Source organism: Sarcophilus harrisii, chromosome 1, assembly GCF_902635505.1.
Source record: "Sarcophilus harrisii chromosome 1, mSarHar1.11, whole genome shotgun sequence".
Taxonomy (NCBI): Eukaryota; Metazoa; Chordata; class Mammalia; order Dasyuromorphia; family Dasyuridae; genus Sarcophilus; species Sarcophilus harrisii.
The window spans coordinates 380,043,517-380,063,837 of NC_045426.1; the positions used below are offsets into that span (position 1 = coordinate 380,043,517).

Genomic DNA, 20,321 nt, shown 5'->3' on the forward strand with positions numbered 1-20,321 from the left:
ATAATATATTTCATCATCAATAAGGGATGCCCATCAATTAGGAAATAGCTGAACAAATTATCCTATATTAACATAATGGAATACTATTGTGCTATAAGACATAATGAAGGGGATATTTTTAGATAACTCTCTAAGGACTTGTATGATCCAGTGTAGTAATCAGAACCAGTAGAACAATTTATAGAAATTAAAAGCAATACTGTAAAGACAAACAACTTTGAAAGACTTAGGAATTCTGCCTTTGTTATTGTCCCCCAGAGACAGAATATAGGCCATAGTGACCGATCTGAGAGGTGGAACTATTAGCTAAGAAGCTGGAAATTCTTTCAGGAGAAGGGAGTCCCCAGGGTAGAGAAACTCTAGTCAAGATTCTGTTTGCACTGAAGGTTCCAGGTACCCATTTTAACAATAAAATCCTTTGAATTTATGAAGTGGTGTGATTATTTTCTTCAGAAGAAATCTATTGTGCAGATGAAATGACTGATATCCAGGACAAATAAACACTTCTTGTCTTGAATTTTCAACAAAAATTCTAATAATCTTATTTACCACATTATACTTTAAAGAGTATTTTCAAACTATCAATATGCTAATGTTTCAACCCCTTTACCTATTAATTATTCTTCTGTGAACAATCTTCAGAATTATAATTCTTTCTGCACAGTCTTTCAGAAACTCAGACATTCTTTGCTTTAAAACTGGTTTCATTTCATGTTTAGCAATTGCCTTGAGGTGATCCCATGATGCTTTGCATCTTCGTTCCATCTGACACAAGTTGTCTTGAAGTTGATCAAAGTCAACCTGAAAAAAAGGGAGGATATATATATATTTTTTAACATTAATCAAGTCTCTGGAACAAATGATCACCAAATCTGTAAATGAGCCATCTGGGCTATAAAGTCCATAAAAGTCAAAAAATTAAAACAACAACAACAACAAAATTTTTTGATTAATGCTTGGAATAATAATTTGAAAATCTTTCCTATGCACATTGATATAGACAATTGGCTGTAAAATTATTTTCCAAGTGAAACCTAGGGAATGGAGGTATCTTTTTCTGTCATATATGGAAAGAAATATTACCAAAACTCAAACTTTGCACAGCAAGATGAAGGGACAAAGTGTTTGGTCAGAGACTCTTCCACATAGAGTTGAGCAAGATAATCTTTTCTTCTTCTAAAATGACATTTCACTAGATAAAGGTTAAAAAATGGGTAATCATTTGAAATTCATATTCATATGGCACTTTATGATTTGCAAAATGCTTTTTGTACATTATCTCGTTTGTTATAAACAGACTGATGTAGGGATAACCATCAAGAAGCATCATATGGCTGAACTAATCATAAGAGTTACCATTTGCAAACTCAGAAGGCAATAGGAAAATAAAAAACTTGGGTGTTCAAAAGGAAAACAAATCTCTCTTTTTATCCTCTTCCCTTCTCTATTTTCTTCCTTTTCTCTCCTCCTTCATGGAACACTTCATTCTAATGACTCTATTCTATAAAGGCCTGCTGCTTTCAGACCCCAGACTCCATGAACCTGTTATTTTCTTATTCCCAAGGGGTTTGGGATTTAAGGGGTATGGGGAAAGGGAAGATGGGAGAATACAACTCCTTTTTATTTTTATGCCCTAGGACAAATTCCTGTTTTGGGGGTGAACCTTGAGGAGAACCAATTTACAAAACTTTAGGATTGCCCATGAGACATTTGGAAGAACAGGACTAAAAGATGCCATCTGGAAATTGTATGATAGGAAGAGAAGATGGATTGATCACATGACAAGAGTGAGGGATGATGGATGAATTGTCAGAGTGCTCTTCTAGTACTTTCTTGATTTCAGGAGAAATCAAGGAGGATCTTAGGCTCACTGGCTGTCCCAGTCTCCCATTCCTTTCCTCTTACGGTGAACTTATGGAGGTTCTTGCTATGGACAAGACTCGAGCAGGATGGTTCAGCATGGATGGATCACAGTCTAAGCTAATGAAGGACAAATCAAGGATATGACAATTTATTCTGTTTACCAAAAAATTAAACTCCGGATTTTTCAGAGTATTGTTATTGTGCCAAGATGCCAAGTAAAATTTAGGAAAGGGTAGCATGATTGTCTTAAAGACCCAGTGGGAAGAGCTAAAGAAGAGATAAGAGAGGTAAAAGAATGCCTTTAAAGTTCATTAAGAACAATACAATAAGAAGTCATTTTCATAACAGACATGACAGCAGGCAGACTGAAAGCAACACTTCAGCATTTGTTCTGGAGAAAACTGTTAAAGATCCAACATCTGCAGCAAAGGCAAAACTTTTCTTCATTGTTCACAGACGTACCTTGGCTGACCTAGTGATGGCCCCAATCTCGGAATATAGATCTGTACTGTCTGGGAAATTTTCCACCACCATTGTGCACACATGGTGAAGAAGGGACTGTTTGTGCACAGTGTCTTTGACCTCTGGAACCTTCTCGAGGTAGCTCAACTCAAATGCTTTGGCCTGTTTGGCAAGAAAAGAAAAAGGGAATAAGTTTAAACCTGTTTTGTTTTACTCTGTCTCCTAAAGAGAACATAAGCTATATTAGGAAACTGTGTCTGTTTTAAAGCTCTCTTCTGTTAAACCTTTAGGCATTACAGGGATGACCATTCTACAGTATTAGGTCTCTTTCAATTCCCCATTATCTCTTCACCAAAGACTTTTGGTGCAGGGCAAATTAATTATGCTTGTGATGACCTAGTTTCATCCCCAGTATTTTCCTTCATCTCATGATGACTTCCCTCAAGTTCTCTACTACTCAGAAGCCTGTTGTACTCTTTCTCTCCATCCTCCCTCCAATTTTATCAACTTTTCTTTTACCTATTTCCATTGACTATTTTTAAAAATTAATTTAAAATGCTAAGCTCTTCTATAAGCATAAACATTTTTTGAATATGCAGTATGGAAAAAATTGAAAAGAGAAAGACACTAGAGATGGCCCTTTGACAGGAATAAATATGCATTAAGAAAAAATCTGCACATTTTCCCCAAGATGATATATTGACATAAAAGCTTCAGAGCTACATTAGAAGCAGTGGTTCTAAGAAGCATGTGTTCTCAGGATAAAATTTCTCCCATATTTCCCCGAATAATGATGAAGAGTTTTTATTAAATGTAATGTTATGAGAAATCATAGCTGCAACTTTTATTAATAAATGTTCCTACTACCAAAAGAACAGGGAGATGATAAGATGCTTACGTTAGAACCATTGAGGAAGTTACCAATGGCTAACAAAGTAGACAAAATGAAGCCCAGGGTTTTATTATTTTCCAATTGATCTATTCCTTCCTTCAGGTCCAAAAGTGGTTCAGCCACCTCCTGCCAGTAAAAAAAAAGGATAAGAAAGTAGAATTGGAATACATAACATTTCTATTTTCTATTACTGTTACTGTTATCTATTATTATTAGCAGACATTATCCATAATATCCATAATGATTTTTAGCCCCTTCACAACCACAGATAACTGACTCAGTTGACGAACATTAGATTATTCTTCAACGCTCACAATTTTTCCCCTCCTTTTCTCTTTCTTGCTCCTTCCCTTCAAATATTCTTTTCTTGCTCTCTTTTTATTTCTCTACTCCTAATCCTTTAATTTATTTTGATCCTTTTCCTTGACACTTTTCTTTCTTAGCTTTGGGATCTATGCTTCCCTATTCTGTGTTAGGTGATCCAAGCATGTTTGCTTTAAGTAAAACTCATTAATTTAGAACATTTAACCAATTAGTTAATATGCATTAGTTAAGGGTTTACTTGGTGCCAAGGACTGTGCTAAGCTTGTGGGATCCAAAGAAATGAGAAAACAGGCTCTTTCTCAAGGAGTTCATATTCTAATAGGGAAGACAAACATGTAAACAATTAAATACGCAATTAGATATGCACAAGCTACATATAAGATCCATGGAAGGCAGTCTTAGAGGGGAAGATACTACCATTTGGGAAGCCTAGATAAGTCTCCTGGAAAAGGTAATGTTTGAATATTAAAAGGAATCCAGGTATTATAAAATATGGAACTTAGGAAGTTAGGAGGAACAATCCAGGAATAAGGAATAGACAGTACAAAGGCATGGAGATAGAGGTTGGAGCATCACATGTGAGAAAGAGAAAGTAGGCTGTTATGTTTTGACTTGTATATATATGGAATAAAAAGGAACCAGGCTCTAAAGAGCTTTGAATGCAAAAAAAAAGTTTTTATTGCTCTTAGATGAAGTAAGGACCCACTGGAGTTTATTGAGTGTAAGTATGTGCATAATATTTAGAAAAATACTTTGGCACCTGAGTGAAGTTCAGAATGAAGTAGAAGAGATGTGATTTAAGGAGAAAATTTAGGATATTGCAAGGGATGAAGGCCTGAACTAGGATAATGGCTGTGTCAGTGGACAAAAGATCTCTAGAGCTGAGATATTTTAAAGATAGAAATGATAAGAATTAACAAATTGGTTGGAATATAGTTTAAGACTGAGGAATTGGGATGACAATGGGATTGCAAAGCTGGGAAAATGGTCATGACCTAGACATCAGTGAAGAAATTTGAAAGAAGGGAAGATTTAGGAAGAAAGATAATAAGTTGTCTTTTAGACATGTTAAGTCTGACATGTTTGAAGATTAAAGGAAGATAAGCTGTGGGAAGTTTGAAGGGAAACAAGTAGGTTTGGAACTATTCCTGTGGTGAGAGAGGAGTTGAACAATCACATTATATACAATACATAAGTAGTGAGGCTCTTGCTGAAATTAAATAAATTTGTAGTGAATGCAGTCAGCACCATGTTGTGATTTTCTCCAGTGGGGCTCATCCACATCTCATGGGGAGGAAGAAAATAACCAAGTAGTTGTTTGGCTAAGAAGTCTAGAGTTTAGCTTTGGTAAAGTGTGACTGGTGATAAGACAAGGGAAAATAGGATTTGAGATTATAGCACAGTGTAGAATTGAATTAATTCAACAAGGAGTCAAGATTGACAAAAGAATAGAGTGCAAGTGAAGAGGCAATGGCCTGGGAAAGTACAAGATTAGAGTAGAGATTAGAGTGAGAACAAACAATAGATCTAGGGGTCCTGAAACAAAGGGAAATATGGAATGATAAAATATTATGATCAGAAAAAGCAATTTTATAGTTAATGAACATAGAAGAATATTTGTAACTGAAACAAAAGTAAGCGCATATTTACTTCTGTATGTGGCTAAGATGAAATGGAAAAGTAGGTCATAAAAACTAAGTAGACTGAGAAATTGAATTAATAGATATAGAACTTTCTCTTGGAGTCAAAAAAGGCTCCACCTCTGATACATACTAGTTGTATGATCCTGACCAAATAAGTTCTCAGTGCCCTAAACAAAATTCAATCTATGAAAGAAACAGATCTATATTGGTAGGGGGAGTTATTTGACCCAGAGTTTCCAACACTAGTGACATGACAAGTCAATGCCTTAACAGGCTCCACTCCTCTTCTCCAAGAAATTATTTAAATTAAGATGGGAAATAGGCTGAAATGAAATCTTATCTATAACAAGTATTTGCTAAGTATATTATTACTATAAGTAGGCTTGCAAGGAGAATATTTTCTTCAATTTTAGAGATACACGGTTCCTTAGTAGCTATTGAGTCTAACTTCCCACCTTAAACAAAAATTTCTTCCATAATATCCCCTAGACAGGTTTCTCTAATTCCAGATTGAACAATTCTGGTGACAGAGTTCAGTATTTCTGTTTGATTATATCTGTTAGATTAGCCTTTCCTTCCACAAAGTGAAAACCTACTTCTGAAACTTCCACTCACTGGTCCTGGTTTTATTCTTTGGATCTATGCAGAATATGTCTATTTCCTCTTCCATATGAATTAAGGATAACTATTGCATTTTCCCTAAATCTTTTCATTCCCCATAGTACCTTCAAATGAAGCAACTTCAACTGTTCTTTACACAACTATGCACAAGACAGAATGAAGAAAGAATGTAAGCTTTTGGAGGGAAGAGACTTTCTTTTCTTTTCTTTTTTAAACTTTATATCCCTAGCATCTAGCCCAATGCTTGGTACAGACAAGACACTTAATAAATGTTCATTGATTGACTGATTGAAATATGCCATCCAGACCTGAGCATGAAACTTTAGATGTGATCTGACCAATGGTAAACTTCTGGGAACTGACACGGCTGGAGTGTGGAGATATGTTGCAAAGAGAGATCTATTCAGTGCCGCTCAAATACCAATTTTTTAGATAGCATTGTACTCCGCTTATGCTTAAGACTGGCCCAATCCCATAAATTTATGTAGAATTATGACGAAAACTGGGCTGGATTTTCAAGTATTCATTTATGTTCATCAGACAGTCCCAATTTCTATTGTATTGGAGTTGATGCCTACTCAAGAGAGGAAGTCCAGGGCCTGGCACAAACCAGCTGTGATTACAGCTCCCTATACCTGCAATATCCAAGCCTAACGAATATTATGTCATTTCCTGGAGTCACCCATACTGCTCCTCTTCCCTTCCCCCCAACAGCCCTGAGTGCCAAAGGGAGGAATGGACCACAGGACTGTGCTTTGGCTATAGCTATCAGACTAAAAGCTCTTTGGCAAGCTCCATTCTATACCAGCTTGCCATAAAGTTTCCAGGTTTTTGGGATCAGAACAGATACATTTTTATGTAAATTAATTACATTAAAATGACCCAGGGGGATTAAAGGAAGAATCCACTTTTAACAAGCAAAAGGAGACATCAAAATGGTTTTGTTCCTTTAGAATATCACTGAAATGGATAACTATTTTTACAGTGGACAGGGAGGATGGTGTTTACAGATAAAGCCACTTGGATTTATATTTGCTTAAGCATATGTTTTGCTGTAGACTGCATCTGCAAAGAGTAATTACAGCCTTGAGGCTCCCTTGTGCATTTGAGAATTTGGATCATATACTGAAAGGAATGCTGGACTTGGGGTCAGAAGAGCTGAAGCCTGACCTTGGGTCTGCCACAAAGTAGTTGTGTGACACTGACCTTGTCATTTATTTATTTCCTTGGACCTTCAGTTCTTTTTCTAGAGGATGATTTAAATGGAAAATTCAGGACCAGAATCATATCTGTTTTCATCTGAACTGATACAACTATTTACTCCTAGCTGGTGTCCTTATTTCTAATATTTCCTTTTAGGTCTGTCCTTCCTGTGATGCCAGATTTCATAATTTTATTTCTCCACTTAATAATCTTCAAAGGTCCTTCACTGTCTACTGAAAAAAGCTCTTTTTTCTTTCTTTCTTTTTTTTTTTTTTAGGCCTGGTGATCAAGGACCTTTAAAATCTGGACCTTTGCTTTGTACATAATGTCATATTTCAAAGGACAGCAACACAAATTCAATAACAGTGAACATTTATTAAGGATTCATTTAGATACAATGTATTTTCCTAGCTATAACCATTAAAAAAAAAGACAATTGGCTCTCCAGGAATTTATATTGCCCTGAGAGGGGAATATGACATCTATGTAGCAAAATACCATGCACTGTTGTTTTCGCCTTCATTCCTCCAAACTTCTCTAGAAAATTGCCTATGCTATCATCCTCACTCTCTTATTTTTTAATTTCTCCCCATCTTCTAGCTACTTCCTATTATCTATAAATATGCCCATGTCTCCCTCATTATGAAAAAAAAATCTTTCATTCAATCTAAATCTATTAGTTATTATCTAGTATCTCTCCTCATTGTCTAAAGTACTTGAGAAAACCATATAGCTTAAGTTCCTCTGCTTACTTTTCCTTCGCTCTTTAATACCCTCTGCATTCTGGCCTCTTGCTACATCATTCAACTGAAACTGCCATTTCCAAAGTCATAAACGATTGTTTAATGACCAATTTTAATGGCTTTTCCTTGGTGATACTTCTTGATCTCTCTGTAGTAGTTGACACTTGATTGCTTTCTGTTTTTGAATATGTTACATATTAGAATGTGATGAAGGTAAAGGAGAGATCCAAAGTCTACTAAGTGAATTTTTATGAACTAGAGAATCCCTTCACCAGGGAAACAGATGGGATAGAAAATGGAGGAAAAAGGTATATGAGTTAAGCTAAAAGGCGAAAGTGCAGAATATTTGTGTTTCAGACCTGGGGGATGGCTTAAACCCCCTGTTTTAATTTGGCCAGTTTAATCAGTATACCTACACTATCTCTCAAGCATGCATAATCTTTGCCCTTTTGTTCACCCTCATGCTTGGTGTGAGCTCTTATTGCCTTATCTAAATCTTACTTTCATATCTTAAATCTTACCTTCAATAATAAGTATATCCTGATCTTTCCCATTTACAAGTTTTCTCCTTCTTTGGAACTCTTTGGAAATTTATCATCTGTACTATTCCTGTGCTTTCTATGCATTATTAGCTAATTATATGTGCATATGTGTTGGATATCTTAGTAAAATGTGCCATTTCTTCCCAATAAGATAGTAACACCAGATAGAAAGGGCCCATATCTTAGACTTGGCATCCTGCTAAACACATAATAAACCCATGATAAGAATTCAATAATTGTTTTATAGAATCACAAAACTTGAGAGTTGGAAGGAATCTTAGTGATTATCTAGTCTTATCCACACATGAAAGAATTTTTTATGCCCTTAATTTCTTTTTTTTAAATTAAGGCATTTATTAGGAGTTATATACCCAACAAGTGATCATTCAGCCTCTGTTTTAAGATCTCTAAAGAAAAGGAACCATGTATGTCTCAAGGCAGCCCATTATACTTTGGCATAGTTTTGATTATTATGAAGTTTTTCCTGAAATCAGTTCTAGATTCCTTGCTCTCTTTGCAACTTTTCATCACTGAGGATAAATGGAAGAGGTATAGTCTTTTCTCCAGGTTATAGCTCTTCAAATTTTTGACAATGGCCACCATCCAGTCTCGCTTGAATTTTCTCTTTTCCAAATTAAATATGACCAATTCCTTAAAGTGTTTCTCATATGACATGGCCTCAAGAGCCTTCACCATCTTAGCTGCTAATTTCTAAACCTTCTCAAGCCTCTCAATGTCCTTGTTAAACTGTGGCTCCAACACTAAACACAATACCCAGAATGATGTTTGATGAGAGCAGCAGGACTAGCACTTGCCTCTTTCTGGAAGCTATGACCCTTTAAGTGGAGCCCAAGTTTCTACTAGCCTTTGTGGTTGCCATATCATACTTCTAAATTTGCAATTTGGTAAAACATCCTGATTTTTTTAAAAGAACAATTGCTCTATAACATGCTTCCACCATCTTATAGTTATGATGTAACTTTTATTGTTGTATGACTGTTGTTGATCTTTTGATTATTGGATTATTGATTAAGTTGATTTGCAGCAAATGATAGAAGTGTCCAATTCATAATGTGCTTCACTTGCCTTTATGAAAGAATTGTGGTCAGTCTCCTGACAGTGGTGAAATACAGCTTGAGAGCATAGAATACAGAATTTTAAAAATAGAAGTAGCCCTGGAGATCAACTTCTATTTATTGAAAGAGTTGCCATGATGGACATTTTAGCATTCCTTTTTAAAGGTGAATAATAACAGCATTTGAAACCAATAATCATTCTTCCAGCCTTCTCTTTCATAAAGACTCTATCTAGCTTGACCATTGGCAGTTCTCTCCTCCCTTCCTTCTTGCCTGAAGATATTTGGCAGTTTTACCACTAAAACATGGAGCTTTTCCAGTCTTTATGGTTTTGATAGTAGGGCTGATCTCTCTAAAGACTGGGGCCAAGGACAGGAAGGTTCTCTGTGCTTGGCAGAGCTCTACCCTCAGTGGTATGAACTGTGCTCAAAGCAGGTTGGCACTCCCATAGAATTTGATTTTTAGATTGTCTGTCTTTGTCTTAGGTACTAGGGAGCAGATTGGCTCATGGGCTTTTTTCTTTAGACTTCATCATTCTAGTCATTGTTGGCCACACCCTTTCTACTCTTGACTTCAGATACACTATGTTTTCCCGATTCTCTTCCTACCTCTAGATAACATTATCTCTATCTCCTTCACTGGCTCCTTAGTTTCCCTACAATCCCTTGTCTCTGCATTTTATCTCTACATTCTCTCACTTGGCATTCAGATTCATTTCCTTACCTCTCTATCACCTCTATTCAGATGATTTCTAAATCTTCCTCCCTAACCAGTCTTTTCTATTTGAGATCCATAGCTCTTAGTGCTTTAGGGACATTTCTACCTCAGTGTTCTTTTACCTTGATAGTTACTGTGTCCAAAATGAGTCCCTCTTTCTGATTTCACTATTTTTATTGTCCCTGGGAGTATTCACCCAATTTGTAATATGCTTATAATCTTTGACTTTTCTTTCTCGGATCTTTCTCATTACCAATCAGTACTGTAGAAATTATTTTCAAAATCTCTCTTAATCTGACCCCCAACTTCTATATTTTCATTGCCACTATCTTCCTTTATGCCTTAATTTCTTTTTTTAAATTAAAACATTTATTAGGAATTACATTGACCAATTACATATTCAGTTTTTTTCCTCAGTAGTATTTTATTTTTCCAAATACATGTACACTTAATTTTCAGCACTCATTTTTGTAAAACTTTGTGTTCTAAATTTTTCTTCCTCCCTCCCTCCCCTGCCCTCAATAGAGTAAGCAATCTGACATAAATGTGTGCAATTCTTTGAAACATGTTTCCAAATTTGTCATGTTGTACAAGAAAAATCAGATCAAAAAGGAAAAAAGCCAAGCAAACAAAAAAAGAATAAAAAGGTGAAAATATTATGCTTTGATTCACTTTTGGTCTCCATAGTTTTCTCTCTAGATTATGCCTTTATTTCTATCTACTTGGACCAGAATTGTCCTACCCAGCCTGCCACCTATTTTTTTATAGCTTGCAAGCTCAGAATAGTTTTTATGATTTTAAAGAGGCTTGTTGGCCATGGTTTGCCAATCCTTTACTTATATTATTATGGTGATCTTTTTAAAGTTATACTTATATCCACTTTCTTCCCAAGGAAAAGGAATGAAACAGTATCGACAACAATAACAATGCTAATGTCATACAGAATGGCTCAGCATGGCTCATTGGAGCATATAATATTGAGGATTGTTGATTCCTGTCTGGTACTTGAGAAAATGGACATAATTTTTCAAATTTTGTCAACATACTCACCCATTCAAAGTCTCAAACATAACAACCCCCTACTTGCTCATGAGAAGAGCTAATTTCTCAAGAACAATGGTTGTGTGTGACCTCTTCCTTCCTTCATTAATTATTTACCTTTTCAATGACTTCATAGTCCATTTTGAAAGCCCAAAGTTGGAGTCTGGCAGATAGTTCACTGATGGAAGAAAGTGTGAGGAGAAACTGCTCTGCACTGCCGAGGGGTAGATCTGGATTGGCCATTTGTGCTTCTTGGATTTTTTGTTTTTCCTCTTCAGTGGGAATCATGGTGAGGATTTTCTGGAAAGAGAAAACAATAATCTATTTTCTATTCATAGTGTGGCAGAAACAACAGTGCCTTCTATTTTCATTCTCCTAGAAACTGGAGATATTTACTGTTTATGGTGTTTCCTGACAAATGTATCATCAGTATCATGTTGCTCTAGTAATACATGTTTCAGAGAAACAATAGAGAAGACACAGAGAGAATCCATTTCTCATACCTGGGGAACATTCATTTGTGGAAGGAGAACTCAGACCGTGGACCAGGGTACAACAAACTAAAAAACCCAGCCACTGTCCAGAGCATGAGTAGGGAGCCAGATACCAGGGATACAAACCTATTTAGAAATTTAGAATTTAGAAAACTATTGCTGAGGGGAGCTGTCAAGGCAACTTGCATGAAGGGCACAATGTGCCTTCTCAGGTCTGGCAGCTTGATATTGTTTGAGTGAGAGTGCTTTAGCACCCAGGTGATTGGTGGTCAATTCTTCAGCATTGGGCCTATGCCAGAAGAGCACTCAATCTCTTTCTGCTTCTAAGGGAAAGGTCTAATGGTACAAAAGATGAGCCCCAGGAGAGGGAGGCTGTGACACCACTAGCAGGTGGTGGTCTGTGCCCATGGGAGAAGACGGGGCAGTTTGGTCACAGGACTGGTGGATTTACCTGCAAGGTGTAGGGAAAAAGCACACTTCCTTTAGACTGGAAATCTGAGAACAAAGCCTCAAGTTCTACCCACACATGTAAAGACTTCTCCTGGTAGAATGGGCAGGTGAGAACACTTTGTTCCAACAGCCATGAAGGAAGGTGAAGCAGGTGTTATGGAGCAGTTAGAGGAAAAAATGAAATAGGATTAGTTTGCAAACCTGTCAATGGGAATTCCAAAAAAAAAAAAAAAAAAAAAAAAGGAAACTGCAAGAGGTTAAACATGCATGAAGAGATTAGATATAGAAGAGACCAAGGTCATCCACTGCAATTTGAGTCATCACCAGCCAACTTGACTCTGTCTTGCCACTGGATAATGGTGGCTTTAGGAGAGATAGTGAGGCTTCATGCAACTCTGCCTCAATCTAAATCCAACAATAATAATTTTAATACCCTACTATAGTTATATCTCTGGACACATGTGTATTTGATCAAGTGTTTCTTCTTTTTTTTTTGACTTTTGTTTTACAATGATCCTAAATAACTTAAGACACAGAGCTTTGGAGCTGAGTAAATAGTAGTGAGACGGCCCAGTAATTAAAGAACCAGGCCTAGAATCATGAAGATGTGAGTTCAAATCTGTCCTCAGACACTTACTAGATGTGTGATCTTGTGTAAGTCATTTAACCCTATTTGCCTCAGTTTCCTCATTGTAAAGTGAGCTGGAGAAGGAAGTGGCAAACCACTCCAGTGTCTTTGCTAAGAAAATCTCAAATGGGATCACACAGAATCTGACATGACTGAAATGACTAAAAAAGATCAAAGTATCTAGGTTCCAACTCTGAGGAAGTAGTGATTTGTCCATAGTTGTCACATAGAAATGGAGTTGTGGCTAGCAATGGGATTGTATGGCTCCTGATGTTCCTTTCACTCACTGTTTGTCTAAGACTCAGAATAAGAATAATTTTTTGAACTGATATATGAATTCTCATTGTTTTGTGTCATTTGGCTCAAGTTAGCATCTTTATAGGGATGTAAAAAATTCTTCAATGACATTTCTAAAGCAATGTTTTACATGGCAAAATTAAATATCTTTTTTACAAGTGCTTTTCTTTTATACACTCTCTTTTTCTGTTCCCAACATACATGCGCATATGTGCACACACACACACACACACACACACACACACACAAATGCTTTTTTTCTCCCCTTATTTCTGGGATTTATATGAATAAATGCAGATACTTTGGCTGCATATAGATAGCACCAAACATCTGGATAAAAAATGGGAAAGTTAGTCCAAACACCCAGATGTTTCTAACAAATTGAATATTTGGCAATATGTAGTCAAAACATCCAGATGATCAAATGGATTTTCATATGGATGTTCTAGTTCTACAGGGCAGTAAGACTCAGTAGCAGTGAAGTTGCTAACAGGTGGGACTTGTTTCAGGAGTTCACCCTGAAAAAAGTGATTTAATAAATTTTCTTTGTGCTATTGTCGAACCACATTATGAAACACTTTACTTGTACCATCTTGACACCTGGTAGAATGGTTTGGATGAAAGTCGTTTGGTTATAATGTGAACATGGGCTAAAGACATCTGCACAGGCTGAAGAAAGCTCTTGGAGAGCTTTAGAATATTTAGAATTTTTGTTTCTGCTCTTTGGTAAACTATGGGCCAAGACTTAAGTTTCAAGTATTGGTAAGTTCTGGAGATTCAGAAACAATGGAACAACTCCTTCGGTTTCTAAGCAGAATGCAAATATTGCCCCTTAATGGTCAGGGGTTGAATTAGTTAGGTAAAGAAAATGTCTAATGATTGCACCTTGGCTAAGATGAAGGCTAGGTTTCATATACAGGACCACTAAGAATTGGATCTAGCTCAAACATCTTGTGCTTCTGTGAGTTTAAATTAAGTTTGTTTTTGGCAACTTTCTATCTATCTTTTAAATTTTGTTTCTTTTTCTGCCCCTCTTACCCCCACTCTCTTAATCTATTTAGTTTCCTACAATGATATATGCTAATAAGGGTCAATATGTTACTCCTGTAAAGCAGTACCTGAATTTTAGCAGAGAACTCCTGAAAAAACAAAAAAAAAAAAAACAAAAAAGGATTGGGGGAAAGAATTTTGGGAAAGGGAACAGTGGTAGGACATTAGGCTCTCTGGTAGGTGATGAGGTTAATGATTTGGGAGAATTCTTGCATTATATGGGCAAGATCAAATGTTGCTGATCATCTATGATTACAACATAATACCAGCACTTCTTAGAAACACATGGTTTGAAAATAACTGTTGAATTTAATTGCAGTTATTTTAAACATCACTCCTGGGAGGTTGGTAACCATTTGTTTTTGTTTTTGTTTTTACATAAATAGTTAGCTGTATCAAATTAATTTTCAAACTATCTGGCTTAGTTGAATTTTACCTTCATTCTTCCTCTCTGTTTCCTTCCCTCCACAATACTTTGTACTCAGCTAAATTCTATGGCAAAATCTTGTGAGCAATTCTATAGGCATACTGGTTCTTTAAGTAGACAGGAAGAACAATCCTTGTTATTTTTATGGTGATAATAACTTGCTTTCTTTGTTCCTGCCTGAGAAAGTAATAACACTCTTACTTTTGTTTTTTACTCTATGACTAATTTAAACCATTTGCTCAGTGTGGAAGATTTATGAGCCCACCATCTGCTAGTTGGTTTTATTTTATTTTATTTTTTTACACATCATTGACAATAAAATTATATCAAGACACAGGATCATGGCAGGATAAAGTCACCTCCTATGAACTCATAGTTTTTTTCTTTTCCAATTTAACAAACATCAGCAATAAAAATATTTAAATTAAATTTATTTTGTACATATTTTAATATAGTAATTAACACATACTTTTGCTGATATAAGTAGAGAATAAAAACTCTGATGGTGGGGACATTTTCATTATTGTCTGTTATGTGCCTTAAACACAGTAGGGTCCTTAATAAATTTTAAACATTAAGTACCCAATATGTACAAAGACATGCAGAGGATCTAAAAATAGATATGCACAGAGCTTGCTCTCAGTTAGGTTGTAATCTAATCTACAAGTGTTGGTTTGTTATCCTGTGTTTATTATAATGAGATACTTGGCTTTGTAGGGAAAAAACCCTAACATTTATTGGGATTCCTAATAGTCTCTGTAGATCTACGTCAGAACTAATTCAAAGTGTGTGTGAACCTTGCTTCTAAGAAAAGTGAGGAAGTAGAAGTCATCTTTTTTATGATCATTAAAGTTGTTGGTTTTGGCCATCCAGCCCACCTGCAGATGAAGTCATGACTACTAAGTATTTTGCTTGTTGAGTCTGGAAAAGCACCATTGAATGTTAGCGTTGGAAAAGACCCTAAGATCATATCATCCAAACCCTTCATCTTACTGATGAGGCAACCCCCATCAACACTTTTGGAAAAGAAAATAATATCAGGCTTTTGGGGACAAGAGGCCCAGAATTCTTGTGCTTTGGATTTCAACTCTGTTGGCACCTTTACTTCAATACTGCCAGGATCTGACTTCATCAACTATTACAGATCTCAGCTCTTTTGCCCCATGTAAGACAATCTCATGAGGAGCCTTGGCTCAAAAGACTATCATCTGATAGCCAACCTAGCAATGTGAAGTTGTTTGTAACAATCTGTTTGCATACAACTATCAAAATTTCATTTGATGGCATTGAATAAAAAAAGGCTTTTCATTTAGCTCTGAACACAGTTCCCTGCACAGAGGAGGAACTTAATAAATATTTGTTGACTTTTCTAGGTGGTATAATAGAAAGATTCCTACACTTGGTACTAAGGAGATCTTAGTACAAGTTTACTTCAAATGCTTATTTAATTTGCCACCTTGAGCAAGTGTCTCTATTAGACCCAGCTTCCCCATCTATAAAACGGGGAAAATATCATTACCTACCTCACAGAGCGGATGGGAGGACAAAATGTGGTAATAGGAAATAATAGTAAAAATAGGGAAAATACTTCACAAACTTTAAAGTTCTTCAGAAATTATTGTTAATAGTATCATTATTATACTTCTATAAAATTATTGTTGCCTTACATGAGTATCATTTATTATTTTTATTATTTTGCTTTTCCTAGGTATTTACTACATGTTATTTTTATCCTCAAAGCTGTGAGGTAAGTAAAGCAGGTATTATTGTGCTTAATATATTGATGAATAATCAGGCACAGAGGGGTTAAATAATTTGTTGAAAAGTCACATAGTTAATGATGGATCACCACAAGGGTTCTTTCTATGGGACATTCCTGACTTTATAGAAAATTCCTTAATTATACTTCCTAGTTTGTTATTTCTCTCCTCATATTTCACTGGTTTTCAAGCAAAAATAAAAAAAAATCAATATCCAGATTTCTGGGCTTCCTCTTTTCAGATAAGCCTGTGGATTAGCATCAGGAAGAGAATTCTCTAAGAATTTAGTTGCTTCGATTCCAGAGTCTCTTTTATTTATACATGTATGAGAGAATGATATTTCTATTTCCCACCATACCAAGTGATCATGAATATTTGTTCTCACCTGATTTAGCTATCTCCAAATAGACATGGTCCAAGAAAGCTATGGCAATTATAATAGCAAGAAAAAATATTTTCCTACATTTAACTATAGAAATGAAAATTTATAACATTTATTTGAAAAGTTAAGAATATAATCTAGTTCACACAGGGGCTGTGTCCCTCTCCACATTTTCTAAAGTCTAAAATACTTTAAAAGTAACTGGTGAATGTTTCCTCAGTGACATCTAGTTGACTGCATGTTTTTGTTCAGTTTTTCATGATGATGCATGAATCCATGCCATTTGGCTGCTAAGAGACAACACAGAGTGGGATTAAGATGGCCTAGTAAGGTTCTGTTTAGAAACACAGATCATGTATATGCAGATCTGCTGAGCTTTAGTGTCATCCTGGAAAGCTAAAGGAGAAAAGTATGTAACTTAAATGGTCTGCTGCAATATAAATCAAGACCAAGTGATTGCCAAAGAAGGAAGGAAGGAAGGAGGGAGGGAAGAAACAAAGAGATGGAGAAAGGGAAAGAGAAGAAAAGAAGGCAGGAAAGAAGGGAAAGAGGAGAGAAAAAGGGAGAAAGAAGAAAAAGAAAGATGGATAGAAGAAATGAGAGAAGGAAGGAATGAGAAAGAAGAAAAAGAAAAGAGAAAAGGAAAGAGAAAGAAGGACAGAAGGAAAAGAAGGTAGGAAAGGAGGAAAGAAAAAAGGGAAGGAAAGGAGAAAGAAAAAAGGTAGGAAGGGAGAGATAGAGTAAAGAAGGAAGAGAAGGAGAGAGAGAAAAAGAAAAGAAAGGAAAAGAATGGAGAGAAGGAAACAAAGACAAAGAGAAAGGGAAGAAGAGAGGAAAGAAGAAATGAAAAAAAGGGAGAAGAAAGGAAAGAGGAGAGAAAGGAAAAAGAAAGAAGGAAGGAAAGAAGAACTAATCCAAATTGCTTATATTCAAGAAATAGACAAATTAGCTAAAGACCCTTTGGGTACAAGTTGAAAACCTTTTCAAGCAAAGTTCCATCAATATGCACTTAGGTTTTTCCAGCTCTGATTTCTCTCTTGATTAATAAGCAAGCCAACCAGAGGGGAAGATGGCAAAAGATCATAGAACTGGGAATTGGAGGGGATTGTAGATGTCACAATCAACCCCATCATTTTACATATAAGTAAACTGAGTCTCAGAGAGTTTAAGTGATTTGCTCCAGATCACAGAGCAGAGCCTGGGTTTGAATTCTTGTTCCTTGGCTCCAATTCTAATATATTTTTCTCTACTCCATTCTGACTCCAATGCCAGCTGGCTCCAGAAAAGTATTTTTTTACAGAGATTAATCCTCATTATTTACTGAATTATGATTGAAAGACTGAACTTAATTTAAAGTTTTCATATGGGTAGTCCATCTACTGAACTTTTTAAAAGCAGCTGTGCCCGAGAGGAACTTTAGAGAAGACTTGTCTGCAATTACTTTGGAAGCAAAAAGCCCACTTTGAAGGGAGCCCTTCAGGTATAAATGCTTGAAAGGAGCTTGTTCCTGGTAGCATTGGTTGCAGTACTTTGAGGGAGGGTTAAATATACATTTGCAAGGACCAAAGAGATGGAGTAAGATATGTTTACACTTGAAAAATAACTAAGAAAATTTCTGGAAATTGAGTCAAAGAAATTGTTTCAAAAACCATCAATCAAAATTAGCCCAAATAACATCTCAAAATACCAATTGTTAATCACACTTTTGAAAATTAAAACATTAAAACAACACTTAGATCAGCTCTTTCTTTCTCCTTTTCCTCCCATGGCTACAGGAGTTTATGTGCAGTCTTAGATTTCTAAAGCAGATGGTCCTCTGAATTCTCTTTCCCACATGACTTCACCATTCCTGTTCCTTCTTTTATTTCCTCTGCCTTCATTCAAATGGGAATTTCATGCTACTCTCTAGCTTCCCTTTGGTCTAGCCTTTCCCGGACCACACCAGGCAGGCAATAAGCAAAGCTGCCCACTTGTGAGGTTAACCCTTCCTCCAAATGATTTTGAGGGAAAAGCTAAATTAATTTATAGTTATTTTAAAACCAACATAGTTAAAAATGGTGTGTATATATAAAAAATATTTTTTTGGCAAGGAGACATTCCTGATGTCCCACAAATCATGCTGACTTTGCCTATGCTGGTCTTATTTGTCCATAGTTCTTATTGACATCACAAGGTAATGACAACTTGGCATAGATCTGCTGTGCTTATTGAACTCAACCTTTTCTCTGTCATGCTTGACACTGCCCTTTTTCAGACTTGTTCTTCACAAGGATAAATGTCTGGAATGGAAATTTCTTAACCTGTGACCCATTAATATTTTGTTAACTATATATCAATATAATTGGTTTCCTTTCTTAACCTATATATTTATGTTTAAGCATTTAAAACCATTAGCCTGCGAAGGCATCCATTAGCTTTATCATACAGCCAAAAGGGGCCATGACATTAACTTCTGAAAAAAATATTCTCTTTCTGTCTCTGTCTCTCTCTTCCTCTACTTTCTTTTTTCTTTTCTTTTTTGTCTTTCTTTTCTCCTTCTTTCTTTCCTTTTTTCATTTTTTCCTTCCTTCCTCTCTCCCTCTCTTCCTTCTTTCCTCTCTCCCTCTCTTCCTTCTTTCCTTCCTTCCTTCCTCCCTTTCTTCCTTTTTTCCTTCCTTCCTTCCTTTTTCCTTCTTTTCTCCTAGTGAAGAGATTCATAACAGTACAGATATATCAAGATAAAGTCTGAGAGGTGCTTTAAGAGATCCAATGTGTTGACTAGAGACACTCAGCAAGTCTATGTCAGAAGTGGAACTTGAACACAAATCTTTACCCAATCCATCACTCCTCTTCCATAACCAACATATTATTGGACAGCCAGGATGAAATACCATATTTTCTCTTACCTCAATGCCTTCTTTGTTTAGGGCATACTCATCAAAATTCAAAATGGCAATCTTGATTGTCCTCGGAGGGGGTAAGACAGTCAGACCAATGTTAATAGCATTACTACGCTTTGAGTCCAAAACAATGATTTCTTGTCGTTTTCCATCTGCAGCAGTTTTCTTAGTGAGAAAGTAAAGGAAAAATTCAAGATTAATTCATAATTTTTGGTGCTGTGTGCCTTTCATCAAGGAACTGTTAAAAATAAGCCTTTCAACTTACTACTTATTTAGGGAGGAAAACCAAGGGCTCAAAGCCAGGACAGGGAAGGCCTGGCAACTGACCAGTATGAAGAGATCAAGGAGTCAGTGGGGAACGCAGGCCAAGCATGGGTCAGGCAATGGAACTTTGCAAGTCAGACATATTACAAAATCAAATTGATTTTCCTTTAATGGGGGAAGAGGGACAATTGTGGTATTTGGTAAGAAAAGGGCAAAATTTGTATTTCCAAAGCAATACTAGACACAAAACTAAAACCTGCAAGAGTTCCCATGATGAGTATTAAGAAAAGTGCTAACATTTGTCTTATTTGGTTCTAGATTTTCAGGGGATTCACATTTTTGTTTGTTAGTTTGTAAGGCAACTGAGGTTAAATGATTTGCCCAACTAACTTGTCTGAGGTTGGATTTGAACTTAGAACTTCCTGACTATACTATCCAATCACAACACCATACAGCTGCCCCCAGGGGACTCACATTTGAGAGGTAGATAGCAGTCTATGCTTTGAGATTTTGAACACCTGGCTTAACAAAGCAAACTTTCAGGATGAAAGCTGGTATGAAAC

At 36.1% G+C, this 20,321-nt stretch overlaps 1 protein-coding gene across 8 annotated transcripts in view; it reads right to left on the bottom strand.

Annotated features, from left to right (window-relative positions):
• FHOD3 (formin homology 2 domain containing 3) overlaps positions 1-20,321 on the bottom strand; it is a 638,119-nt gene that overhangs the window by 36,943 nt on the left and 580,855 nt on the right. For all 8 annotated transcript variants that reach the window (XM_031946054.1, XM_031946051.1, XM_031946049.1 and 5 more), the window contains 5 exons: positions 19,501-19,659; positions 11,245-11,427; positions 3,224-3,343; positions 2,326-2,487; positions 611-801 (listed from right to left, as the gene is read on the bottom strand). In XM_031946054.1, the coding sequence (XP_031801914.1) occupies positions 611-801; positions 2,326-2,487; positions 3,224-3,343; positions 11,245-11,427; positions 19,501-19,659 (815 nt within the window). The remainder of the gene's footprint in view (positions 1-610; positions 802-2,325; positions 2,488-3,223; positions 3,344-11,244; positions 11,428-19,500; positions 19,660-20,321) is intronic.